We start from the raw sequence: 14041 nt of genomic DNA on the forward strand, positions 1-14041 counted from the left end.
TTGCTCAAAGTAGATGGGGAATTTTCTAAAAGGCACTTTGACAGCATTATAATGATAAAGAACATCTGTAGTTAAGAGACTAATTATTTATTTATTACTGTAGAGAGGAAGTAACACCTGCGACAGAACTATGGAACACTTGCTCAGTCTATATTACATTTCATCCATAAATATATCCAGCAGTCTCTGTAGACTATTGCTGGTTTCATGAATGACATAATAGCATCACAACCATGTGTCACAAGTTCTGGTCCTCTTGGGTGTGTTTGCATTGTCACAAGGCATGTAGAAAAGGGATGGGGCTTGCATAATGCAGTAACTTGATCTGCATAACTGAAACACACACAAACCCTGTGTGTTAACTAGTTTGGTTGCAAATCATGTGTTCTAATCTGTCTTTTGATGATACTTTATATTTCTCCCTGATTGCCATTGGAGTGCCTTACTTCTCACCGTATCTGTTGTCTTGCATGACATCTGGTGAAAAACTGCATTGCTGAATGTTCATTAATTTGCTATGGGGACCTGGGGTCTCTGGGGTGCCAACAAAGTGGACTCAGAGGCTGGGTGCTGCCTGCACAGTCTCCATTCCTTTCCTTGTAGTCCATAGTTAGTCAGTGCAGGCAAAGCAGGCTGTCAATGTTTCACTAACCTAGAGAATATTTACAAAGACGCTGCTGATTGTGAAGGATGAGGGGGTGACAAGCAAGTTGTTGGATTTTTTTTTTTTGATTTGTGCAAAAATAATTACATCTGAAGAAAGACGATTAGTCTTACAGCACAGATCAAAAATTCAGCGGAGTCTGGTATCGCTTTTTCCAACTAATATATTTTATTAAAAAGCACAAGAGCCAGTTTGGTTTAGTGGTGTAGCGGTATAGTAAAGCATTAGCAGAAATCGGGAGACTGAAGTTCTAGTCCTGCTTTAGAAACAAAGGAGGCCAGCTGAGAGACTTCAGGCCAGTCTCTCTGTCTCAGTCCTAGGGAGAAGGGAAGGACAAACCACCTCTGAAAAGCAAAGCCAAGAAAACGGAAAGGACTAGTCCAGGTAGTTTCCAGGAGTCAAAAAATTATTGGAAGGCGCGTGCATGTGCGCCTCTCCCCCCCATTAAAGCTTTTTTGATCTGGAGCTCAATTCGTCAGATGCTTAGAGTGGCTAGTTCAGGGGTCTCCAACCTTGGCAACTTTAAGCCTGGCGGACTTGAATTCTGGGAGTTGAAGTCCGCCAGGCTTAGTTGCCAAGGTTGGAGACCCCTGGGCTAGATAGAAGTAAGATATAAACTGGGTTGAACTGGGAAGGGGAAAAGAAACCAAAGGACATATCAACCTATCTTCCCTTCTCTTCTGCCCACTATCCACTTCATGCATCTGATGCATGAAGTAAACTTTAGCTTGCAGAAGACTAAGCTCTTTAATATTATTAGTTTGAAAAGCTGCTGGCAGAAAGTCCCTTCTGATTTTTTCAGTACCAAAACCCAAAATAGGTCTGCTGCAATGTCAACCGTGTCACATTAATTTCCTCCATGTCAAAGTTTCTGGGGAAGCAGGACATCCTAAGCAAAGCTATCTAGGGAATACGGTACTTTGCTAAGACAAGATATCTGATTCCCATGCTGTTGGTTGTGGATCTATCAGCCTAGGCTACCTATCCATAAAATGGGAAGTTCGAGCAGGATGGAAAATATAAGACTCACACTATATTAGCAATCATTTAGGTAAAGTTCATCACTCACAAAAGCATTACATTTTCATGTAGACTAATTTTTAATTTATTCTTCTACTGCCTTTAAAAAAAAACAGTTGTCAAATTCCAACTATGTAGTTCAAAAGAATATCTGAAATTTTTAGCTTTTTTGCACAATTATATTTAAATAATCCAGTACTTTCTGCCAAATGTAGACTAATATAAAGAAATAATAAATTTAGTCTCAAAGGTTAAAAATTACTTGATTCAGTATAAGCTGATAAATCAGGAAAGTATTTTAATATTCTTATGTTACTTTTTTTTTTTTTGCTCCAGGACTTGCCTATAGTAATTGTTTTCAAGATGCAGTTATGTTTTATTTTAGTTCTTATTCTTAATAACAATACTATCAGTCCATATTATGCTTTAAAGAATAGTATATTGTATAGCTTGTTTTGCAAGCTTAGCAAGCAGTGTGTAACATCAGCTACTACAATTTCTAAGCCATGGTTTATGTTGGGATAAAAACCTGAAATTTTCTAGCTTATTTACAAGTCCCACAGACATGATAAAATGACCCTTAATGTGGTCCACATTTCCAACATTAAATTTATTCATTCCAGATAATTTTTCCAGTCATATACCAATGGTATATCGTTTTATAAAATTTCTCTTTGAAATTGTAACGAAGGGTGAATTTCAATTTTTTTCAACCACGTTTTCCCACTATTCCAACAATACGTTATAGTCAAAGTTCTTAGATCATTTTATCTGCAGTATTTCAAATTTTAGCAAGAGTTTATACATTTTAGCAATTTCATGTTCATTGTTTGTACATTCAATTCAACATGAAATTCTGTCTTCTGCTGTTCAAATGCATGATTGCCTATTTTAAATCTTTCTCTTAACTGGGCATACACAAATTGTGCAAACTAAATTCTTCTTCAGCCTGTTGCTGTCATGGTTTCACTTATGTTGCCAGCAAAGGCATTACAAAATAAAGACTTACTCTTTTATTCCTTTGCTTTTTGTAAGTTATGCATAAACATATTTAAAGGCTGACAGAATCTCCTGAATCAATGGGCATACTGCTTATTGTCAGCATCTACATATGCAATGATAAATCATTCTAAGAACAAAAGAGACATGTCTCTATTTGGCAGCAGGAACCACAATATAATCTCCAGCATTCAAGGCACTCCAGAATCTCAGCCAGCAGGTTATAAAATAACAGGCAGTGTGTGTATTGTAAGGCACACTCCTCTCATTATTTCAATAGTTATTATGGCTTCCTAGCAGATTCTGCAGAGATAAAGGAGTATACGCTACTGTGATATGAGCTGTGACTGCTGTTCATTCTGTTAAAACATATCATTGTTTTAAGCAAATGGCAGAAAGTGAAGGGAGAGGCCTTCCTGTGCAGTTCAGTCCATGTAATCCATGATAACAGAATCCAGACAGAATGCAGGCTGATAGTTTGAGGCATCTGTCAGTCTGTGAAGGAGATGTGAGGGGAGTTGGGCTGAGAGAAAGGGACTGGACCAAAGTCTTCCAGCTGGCTTTCATGCCTTATGTCAGAGGTCTTCAACTTGGCAGCTTTAAGACTTGTGGACTTCAACTCCCAGCATAGCTGGCTGGAGAATTCTGGGAGTTGAAGTCCACAAGTCTTAAAGCTGCCAAGTTTGGGAACCCCTGCCTTAGGTGGACTCACAGTCTCCTGGTTTCTAGCAGCACCTTACTCACTAGATAAAAGTTAATTCTAAAAACCAAAAGTTTCATTTTAAAGGACAGTGATACTTCAAGTAATGTGACCAACTGCTAATCTTGTCAACTAAAAAACAAAAAAACAAACCCAGATTAGGAATTTCTAAATGGAATTCTGTATCTTAAAGTCACAAAAAAATGATCATCTGTATATGTTCGTACAATATTGGATGGATTCGTGACCCCATAAGTGTGATGTTGCTTACAGTACTTGATGCCAGAGTCCTTAACTCAGTTTTGCATATTGCTGAAAAAGTGTTCCTCTTTGAGACAAACTACGTTTTATCCTGCTCAGACCTTTATGTGGAATTGGAACTGACTAATATTGCAGTCATGGTATGATAATGTTTTAAACAATGCTGAACAAAGGGATTCTCCCTCCGCCCACCCCCATCAGTTCTCCTTCAGTTTAATGGAAGAGAATTTACTTTCAAAATATATTTCAAAGGCAAAGAGAATTGTGAAGAAACTAATGGAATGTCTATGGAGATTCTCAGTAATCTACATCATGGTTGTCCCAAAAGGCAACTGTAGTTTCTTTGTTTTTCCTTGAAGACTTCTCATTAAAGAAGCTTCTTCAGTTCTGACAGAATGATGGAGAATGGAAGGATTTATATTCCTTCCATTCTGGAATATAATGGTTGTTAGCACTCTTTCTGAGAATCATTGAGGCCACTTGGAGGTTTATCTGTGATGATTCCACACCCATTTACATTATTTGGGTGAAAGCTGAGGGCATAGATAAAACTCTAAGTGGCCTCAATGATTCTCCAAAAGAGTGCTAATGATCAGATGACTGCAAGGAATATAAATCCTTCCCCCACCATTCAATCAGAACTGAAGAAGCTTCTTGGATGAGAAGCGAAACATCTTCAAGGAAAAACAAGAAAGTCCAGTTGCCTTTTGAAAAAGCATGTTTGCGAAAACTAATGGGATGGAGTAGTGCTCTTGTACTTATTTAATAATAATACACAGAAGCAAAGAAAAAGAAGATTGTGTAAAGGTCAAGGATTAGTAACCCCTTCTAGAAAGCATGCGTCTCAGGGTCAGAAAAACAAAATTGTTTGTGGACATGCAGTGTTAGTTCAGGGTGGATTCATGTGTTCGTTACACAATCCATCCAGACTCCCTAGCTTCCTACGCACTGATTTCCACAGCAAGATTGAAATGCCCCTCTTTTTCAGTAGCTATGCTGCTATCACAACTATGGGGGAGTTTCACTTTTTGAGAAATTGTTGGAGATAATTTTTCTCACAATTGCTTTGAACACATTTTTGGTGGAGAAGGTGGACCAGCTATAATTTTAAAGATGAATAATTAAAATAGGTGCTGGCAGTTTTGTCATTAAGTTCTCTAAGCAGATGGGCTAAATTTCAAATGTATCTAATGCTGCATTCATAGATTGTGGTTTGTATGTGGAATAATATGTATGGCATATATGTATATGTATACCAGGGGTGAAATGCTCCCGGTTCTGACCGGATCACCTGATGCGGTAGCGATGGCGGCGGGTGGTTCGGAGAACCGGTAGCAAAAATCGCTGTGCCCTCCCACCATGCCCAGCTGAGCCGCACGATCATCAGAGGCTTTTTTTTTTAACTTTTAAAAGCATTTTTCTACAAGCTCTTCCGCCAAAAAAATGCTTTTAAAAGTTAAAAAAAAAAACCTCTGATGATTGCGTGGCTCAGCTGGGATGGTCAGAGGCTTTTCAAAGCAATTTTTTCGGCCGAAGAGGTGGTAAAAAAAATGCTTTGAAAAACCTCTGACGATCCCAGCTGAGTTGCCTGATTGGCAGAGACTTTTCAAAGCATTTTTTTGCAACCTCTTCAGCCGAAGAGGTTGTAGAAAAAATGCTCTGAAAAGTTTTTTTAACCACCTAGTCACCACCACCAAGCCACACCCACAGAACCGGTAGTAACAAATTTTACATTTCACCCCTGATGTATACACACACACACACACACACACACACACACGTGTGTGTACATATACATACATACATTACACACACACACATACACACACACACCACACTAGAGTTTGATCATCATGAATGTGGGCATATGATGGCAGATACTGATTTTATTTTGTTTGTAGTTTTGGAACATTTAGAAACCAACAGAGACAAGGTAGAAAAAAACAAGAAAAAAATGCAGCGTATGACTTTTGGAATTCTTTCCAGCCCCGTTACATTTTCTTCTGTGTGATAAAATAAACTGTTGCATATGCTTCTTTTTCCCTGCTTTCTTCTTGTGGTTGCAAGGACAGGGAAATCTGAATATTATCTGCTCTGGGTCAACAGATCATGAGGAGAGGGTTTAGAACAGTGTTTCTCAACCTTATCAACTCTAAGATGGGTGCACTTCAAATCCCAGAATTCTCCAGCCAGCAAGTTGGCTGTGGAATTCTGGGAGTTAATCTGTACATCTTTAAAGTTGCCAAAGGTGAAAAACATTGGTTTGGAATAAAACAATTTGTAGTATTGCAAGATGCTGTACCCTTCCTAGAGCATTGTACTGGGGGTCTAGAACAGTGGTGAAATCCAATTTTTTTTACTACCAGTTCTTTGGGCGTGGCTTGGTGGGCATGATGTGGCTTAGTGGGCGTGGCAGGGGAAGGATACTGCAAAATCTCCATTCCCACCCCATTCCATGGGAAGAAAACTGCAAAATCCCTATTCCCTCCCCACTCGTGGGGGAAGAATATTGCAAAATCTCCATTCCCACCCCATTCTGGGGCCAGCCAGAGGTGGCATTTGCCGGTTCTCCGAACTATTCAAAATTTCCGCTACCGGTTCTCCAAAACCTGTCAGAACCTGCTGGATTTCACCCCTGTCTAGAAGGGATCTTTCTTTCCACAACTTCCAGCCTGATCTAGACTCTTTTGGATTTGATCTTTCTTTTGCCAGCTTGTCTTCAATGCTGAATGTGATCCTGTTTTGTTCAGTTTTCAGAGATTATTCATGTTGATGGGCTAACGCACAGATGGCATAGTCTTGACCCCTTTACATAACAACTTTACATAAGTTGTTTCTTCCTGTTAGTTTGGAAAGAACAAAAAGCAAAATCGTAGACATATTTGTGGTGTTCTCCCTTCACACTCCCTCATTGCCTCTCCCTTCCTACAGGGCCATTAAGTGCAGCCCTTAACCACTAAAATATGTACTGCTGCTATATTTTTTTTTATTTTATTTTATTTATTGCCAAATGTTTCTAATCTAATTCTAATCTAATTCGTAGTCATCACTGGGTTTTTCCAGAGTGGCTCTCATCTTGCAGATGTGGCTACTATGTATCCCACTTAGAAATTTGCCTTTCAAATTAAAAAAAAAAAATTGGCTCAATTTGTCTTTCTTGAAAAGGTCTTCCATTGCATTAAGAAATACCTCAACACCTGTCTCAGAAGCAAATTTGCCATTATGTAGAGTATACAATGTGTTTGCTAAGAAAAGGGAAACCATTTCTTACTAAATACTTAGTACAATCCATATTTGTCAATAGGAAATTAAGAACGCTGCAATTTTGCTTGGAAAGCCCCATGGGCTTTTGTACAATGACGAATAACAAAATTTGGTGCAGTGGAAAATGAAATAGTCCATTTTTAAACCAAGATTTTCCTGTACTAAGAGACCAAAAGGTTTCAGAAATCTTCTGTGTCATACTTAGATGATTTACTGACCATTGCAATATGACTGTCCATGCCAACTGCAAATCATTCTAACATATTTGCAACTGTAAATCATTCCCAGCTGCAGTCCCCAAGTCATTCTCATTATCCATGGCCCCCAAATGGCTTCATCGTGGCTTTTTAACTGACCACCTTTAGTCAATCATTGCTTTGTCCATGCTAGTCAACACCTGTGCTACAAGCCAATCAGTGCACTGTTCTCTGCTTCAAATCAGTCACTCAATTTAAATCTGCTTCTACCCAAAATACTCTCTCTCTCCCTCTCCCTCTCTCTCTCTCTCTCTCTCTCTCTCTCTCTCTCTCTCTCTCTCTCTCTCTCTCTCTCTCTCTCTCTCTCTCTCTCTCTCTCTGAAACAAACAGAAAAGATCCTCATCTTACCTGGCACTATTCTATCAAGCTCTATTAATTGCATTAATTAATTAATCTATTAATTGCATTACTTTAACAAATCCAGAGTCTGGCAAATTAGCAAACTTGTGTTTTGGCTTTCTCTCTAAGCTGGGGTGAATGAAGTGGAGCTGTATGAAGGAAGCAAGTACAAGTTCCAGATGTCCCCACTCAAGTGCACTTTTCATAAACCGCAGAAATGCAGTTATGTGCAATAGATGAGGCATGTTCTATAATTCCTTGAGGTTGTTTGTCATAAAATTTTATTAAATAAATCATTTATTACTTCTAGGGTTAATAGGTACTTAAGAAAATAGTGGGGGAAATAAATGCATTAATTTCATTTTAGATACCAGGAGGAAACATCGTTCCTGATGGGAAAACAGTCATCTGGGATAACACAAAAGGCTTCATAATTCCGAAAGCAACTTATAAATTCATAGGGCTTCTTAGCTGTGAAACTACTGTTGATGGTCATGAATATAGCACCAAATACCTGACATATAGGCTAAGTGAGTACTTTTCTATACATCTCAGTTTTTCTATCTATCTGTTTAACTAAGCAACCATCCAGTTCATTTTGCTTTTTTGTGTGTGTGTGTGTTACATAGACAATGAAATCATTAGTGTCCAAGTGAATGAGTCAAAACCAGTGAAGTTATTCAAAGGACAAAGCCTTGTTCTCAACTGCAGTATCACCGCAGCCTGGAACACCAGAGTGCAAATCACATGGACGTATCCTGGCGAGGTGTGTACCTTTTCCTTTGTAAAATACTAATGAGCAACCCTAATAAAAATGTTAACTAAATAAATATACTGATTTGTTCTTTTTCTGCTGAAGGTTATTGTACGATTCATTTTATTTTCCATGTTGTGTTGGAAAACATACTTTTCATGTTTCATCACTGAATGAGCAAGACTACAAACAGAGTTGCATACATTCATTGTACATATTTCATAATAACAAATTTATTTTTAAAAGTTTCAAACTTGGAAATTTCTTAGGTGACGTGATTAGTAATACTTATTACACAATGTCAAAGGGTTTTATTTTATAATAGACTTCCTCAAAATAGGCTTCCAACTCACTTTCAGAAAGAAACTAGCTAATTTGTTCAAAATTTCAGTTGGCCTGTGAGCAAATCACTTCATCAATGATAAAATATGGTTACTGAACTATTCTTCACCACATTTTTAGCATATTCAGCCATGTACAAATATTTCCCAGATTTCCAAGGAACGCTTGTCAATTTGCCATTGGTTCTTAATAAAGTTAATGTGTGGGAAAATTCAAACCTACTTGAAGTTTGGCTTAGTCAACCAATATTTAAGAGTATATTATAAAAGGTCCACTAATTATTATTTTGTGTGTGTGTGTGTGTGTATGTGTGTATTTTCTATATACTGTGTTTCCTCAAAAATAAGACATCTCCTGATAATAAGCCCAATTGGGCTTTTGAGCGCATGCACTAAAAGAAGCCCTCCCCCAAAATAAGCCCTCCCCAAAAATATTTAAATGCATGTGCAGCCGGTCCCCGCCATTTTCTCTGGTTAGGGTTAGGGAGACAGAGCTGGAAATCAGGTAAGACGGCAAGAGGAGCCCCATCTTGCACCACATGTCCCAAAATAATAAGACCTCCCCAAAAATAAGACCAAGAGCTTATTTCAGGGTTCAAAAAAATATAAGACAGGGTCTTATTTTCGGGTAAATACAGTGTATGTATACATACACACATATATTACCCTGTTTTCCAAAAAATAAGACCTATCCCAAAAAGAAGCTCTAGCATGTTTTTACATATGTGCCTAATATAAGCCCTACCCCTCCAAAATAAGCCCTACTTAAGAGCCTGCACAGCTAGCCACCCGCCTATTCTGTCTGGTTGTTCACAGTGCTGTGGCCACGAGGGGAGGCAGGGGGTGAGTGGAGCTGCCCCATGTACCCCGTATCAGCTTACCTCAGGGCCCCTTCAGCCAAGCCACCACGCCTGACACCTGCCTCACCTCATGGCCGTGGTACCGGTGCATTGCTTGGCCTCCTGCTCCATTGTGGCCACGAGCAAGCAGAAGAAGTGGGCCAGTGACCATGCGGAGTCCTGCTGGATGGGACTGCTGGAGCTGGCACCATGAGGCGAGGCAGGTGTCAGGGCGTGAGTGGCCTGGCTGTGGGATCCTGAAGTAAGCCAGTGTGGGATGCGTGGGGCAGCTTCACCACCCCCGGCCTCACAGTGGTGGCACTGGCACACCGCACAGCCTCCTGCCCCATCACAAACAAGCGGAAGTGGGCTTCATGTATAATGGAAAAACCCAGTCTTATTTTCAGGGAAACAAGGGTATATGTATTTTTATACTCATAGAAAACTAAGTCTGATCTGGAGTTGCATGTTAAATTGTGACCACTGTATAAATTCCAAATAGCTATTATTGATGGTAATAAGACCTGTGTTACTTTTTTCTCCTATCTAGGCAAGCAAAAGAGCCACCATTAGTAGAAGCATTCAACAAAGAAAAGATGGGCCCAACCTATTCTATAGCATCCTTGTTGTTGATAAAGTCCATGATATAGATAAAGGCCAATACATCTGCAATGTTAAGAGCGGGCCGTCACTCAAATCAGATAGCGTAAAAGTTTTTATTTATGGTAAGATATAATTGGTCTATGTTAATGACAGCCATTTATACTCCAAATGCCAAGGTTCTGACTGACGAACCCAACCAAAGCAAACACGATCGAGACGATCCAATCTCTTTATGCAAAACTTTATTGAGTACATGATTTCAGCACGTTTGAAGGCAAAATCAGATCTAGAGCTTTCCCACGCTAACCCCTATAGTTAAAGTTCAAATTCCACTGCCACTCTCCCCCATTTTAACTCAGGTCACATTGTCCAATATGGTCTCTGGATATTGTTGTAGGAAAGTCTTTTTTGGCTTCACCTGCCAACATGGTCTTGGTGTTCACGTCAACATCTTGATGTCTGGGCCATTTTCTATCTCCCTCTCCCTCCCCCCATAGTTGGTTGGCAAGCTGAGATGCAATAATAGTTGCAACAGCAAAAGTCTTTTGAAGCTTGACACCAAAGGCAAGATTGCAGTCTAGAGCAGGGGTCTCCAATCTTGGCAACTTTAAGACTTGTGGACTTCAACTCCCAGAATTCCTCAGCCAGCAAAGCTGAAGTTGAAGTCCACAAGTCTTAAAGTTGCCAAGATTGGAGACCCCTGCTCTAGAGGTTAGGTGAGACCATTGTTATGACTTTGTGCTTTTTACAATGGGTTGTCCATGTGACACTCAGTTGTGCTATTTATCACACTGAGTCACAATTGTGGAATAGGTAATTGTACAAATTGATTAAATAAATAAGGGCACAGCTATGCGTCACATACCAGTTCCAGAACATTTTTTTTCTATGGAGAGGTAGTCCTTGACTTACAACAGTTCATTTAGTGTCTTTTCAAAGTTACAACAGCACTGAAAAAAGTGATTTATGACCGTTTTTCATAGTTATAACCTTCGAAGCATCCCCATGATCATGTGAGCAAAATGCAGACGCTTGGCAACCTGTTCATATTTATGACGGCTGCTATGTCCCAAGATCATGTGATCACCTTTTGAGACCTTCTGACAAGCAAAGTCAATGGGGAAGCCAGATTCACTTAGCAACCAGGTTACTAACTTATCAACTGCAGCGATTCCCTTAATATCTGAGGCAAGACATCTCATAAAATAAGGCAACATTCACTTAACAAATCTCTCACTTACCATCATAAACTTTGAGCTTAATTGTGGTTGTAAGTCAAGGACTACCTGTGGCAAGTTTCTTCCTCATGGCATTAGTATTTTAAATGGAACTTTAATTTCAAGTCCACAAGAAGATGACTTTCATATGTTCTCATTAGAAGAAGCAGTATATTCAGGCTACTTATTAATGTGTTTTATGGTTTGCACTGTTTTTATGTTGAAAGCAGGGGTGGGTTTCACTTACCTTTGCTACTGGTTTGCTCACATGCGCAGAGCATATTTGATGATGTCTGGGCGGGTGGGCGGAGCCTCCCATCGCTGCTGCTACCGGTTCACCCGAACCGGGGCGAACCGGTAGCAACTCACCACTGGTTGAAAGTGATATTGGAACTCAGGAGAGCTCTGATTTTATTGGATGACTAGTGAGGGCATCTTTAAGGACTTCTTATGTTGTTCTTTACATGCAAAAGTGTTCCTATTGATATTGACAGTCCCTCATATCAGTGGTGAAATCTAAAATTTGTTACTACTGGTTCTGTGGGCGTGGCTTGGTGGGAGGGTTAATGTGACTGGGTGGGCATGGCCAATTTTTTTTTTTTTTACTTTTAAAACCATTTTTTCTACAACCTCTTCGGCGAAGAGGTTATAAAAAATACTTTCAAAAGGCTCTGACGATCCCAGCTGAGTTGCCTGATCGGCAGAGACTTTTTTTCTTTTAAATGCCTCTGACGATCAGGCAACTCAGCTTGGATTGTCAGAGGCATTTAAAAGAAAAAAATGGTTTTTTTTAAATGCCTCTGACGATCCAAGATGAGTTGTCTGATCGTTACAGGCATTTAAAAGAAAAAAAGTCTCTGCCAATCAGGCAACTCAGCTGGGATCGTCAGAGGCATTTAAAAGAAAAAAAGGGGTTTTTTTCGTTTAAAAGCCTTTGATGATCCCAGCTGAGCCGCGTGATCATCAGAGGCTTTTTTTTTTACTTTTAAAAGTATTTTTTGGCTGAAGAGGTTGTAGAAAAAATGCTTTTAAAAGTAAAAAAAAAAAGCCTCTGATGATTGTGCAGCTCAGCTGGGCATGGGGGTGGTGGGGGGGCGAGGGATTTTTGCTACCTGTTCTCCGAACCACCCGCCTCCATCGCTACCAGATCAGGTGATCCAGTCCGAACCGGGAGCATTTCACCCCTGCCTCATATAGTTTTTCGTGTACAAATCACATTGCTTATGTCATGCTTGAAGTATTCATCCGTATCAATATCTTTAAAACATGATTTTTTTCCCCCTCTTCTTTTTTCTTGTCTTTAAAGATAAAGCGTTTATCACTCTGCAACATCGACAAAAAAACATGCTGGATGTTATGTCTGGCAAGAAGTCCTATCGACTTTCTATGAAAGTGAAAGCATTTCCTACACCAGAGGTTGTATGGTAGGATTACAGTTACTTCTACCTAGAGAAAGAAGCCATTTATTTGACAAGATAACCTATTTTCCTACCTCTAAGTAAAAAAAAAAGATATTAAATAAAGATGTCCTGACAGACTTGAAATACCAACTTTAATTTTCACTATTTAAGAATCTGTGAGATGACTGTGTTCATTTTATTGTGATTAATGTCTTGCACTAAAAGAAATTTGGCATATTTGATTAGAAAGCATACTGCAGTATTCTGTCATATATTTAACATTCAAGGAAGAAATATTACAAATTAATTTTGAATAGAACCATTTTCAAATTGGATTGATAGTTTTATCTTGTATTTAAACTCTTCATGAGAATAAAATGTTGTTGGAAGATTTTGAAGAAGAAAAATACTGCCAAGAACAGTGCCTATTTTTTTTTCCCAGAGAGTGACTTGTGCATTAGACAGGAGTGCACAATTTTTATTGGGTCAAGAACTGCACTAACGTTTGAATAGTATATTGGAAGTCAAATTGCATGCAAGTTTGGAACGGTGTAAAATATTTTTAAAATATGTGTGTAGTGGGACAGAATATAGAGAAAGAATGAAAAATAAATAATATTATTTTTTAAGTACTAGTAATTAAAATATTTATTTCCTGCACATACAATACTCACAAAAAAACCTTTCATATAGAAGAAATGGGATAGCTGTAGTGTGTGGTTTGTTGTTGATATGCAACAGACTGAGGAAATATGGAGGGAACATGCTCAATTCCTTTATAGGTTACGTTGCAAGACCAAAGTCACAGAGTGTGTATATCTATCATTCAAATAAGAATGACATATTCTTGGACAATATATAACTTTCAGGACATCCACATTGAATAACTGTTATGAGGCTAAATTGGGGAGGTTCAAAGGATGGAGCTTTAATAAAGAGGAAACCAAATCAAAGTAAACACTTAAGAAGTTCTACTTCCAGTTTCTACTACTGGTCATCAAATAACCCTACAAAGATCATGCGGAGGATATACCAGGGCAGTCACGTGACTGTCATTGTTCTCAAGCAACTGACAGTCAATAGAATGGTTCTCTCTGAAGAGCCAGCTTTATCATTATATAAAGTAAAGCAGCTAGCACAGGTTGCAAGTTGGGAATGTAATAGAAGTGTAGCAAACCAATTTTTTGTTTTTATGATCAGAGATCAGAAGAGGATTTTCTGTTATATGTATGAAGATAACTTGGTTTTGGATAGTATACACATTGACTTGGTTGAGTGGGAGGCATAGTTTCTGCTTTGCCTCAAACAGGAAAACAACTCATTATGTTTTATCAAAGGGCCCAGACGTCCTTAACTTTATCCTCCATGGATCTGTCCACTGT

General features: G+C 38.9%; 1 protein-coding gene across 1 annotated transcript in view; it reads left to right on the forward strand.

The window, feature by feature from the left end:
• Window positions 1-14041, forward strand: part of FLT1 (fms related receptor tyrosine kinase 1) — a 122974-nt gene that overhangs the window by 21399 nt on the left and 87534 nt on the right. Inside the window, exons 5-8 of the mRNA XM_070943655.1 lie at window positions 7873-8035; window positions 8135-8271; window positions 9990-10164; window positions 12566-12683. Coding sequence (XP_070799756.1) covers window positions 7873-8035; window positions 8135-8271; window positions 9990-10164; window positions 12566-12683 — 593 coding nt within the window. The remainder of the gene's footprint in view (window positions 1-7872; window positions 8036-8134; window positions 8272-9989; window positions 10165-12565; window positions 12684-14041) is intronic.

This window comes from Pituophis catenifer, unplaced genomic scaffold (assembly GCF_029215685.1).
Source record: "Pituophis catenifer annectens isolate HBS135680 unplaced genomic scaffold, rPitCat1.0.hap2 SCAF_4, whole genome shotgun sequence".
In the NCBI taxonomy this organism is placed as follows: domain Eukaryota; kingdom Metazoa; phylum Chordata; class Lepidosauria; order Squamata; family Colubridae; genus Pituophis; species Pituophis catenifer.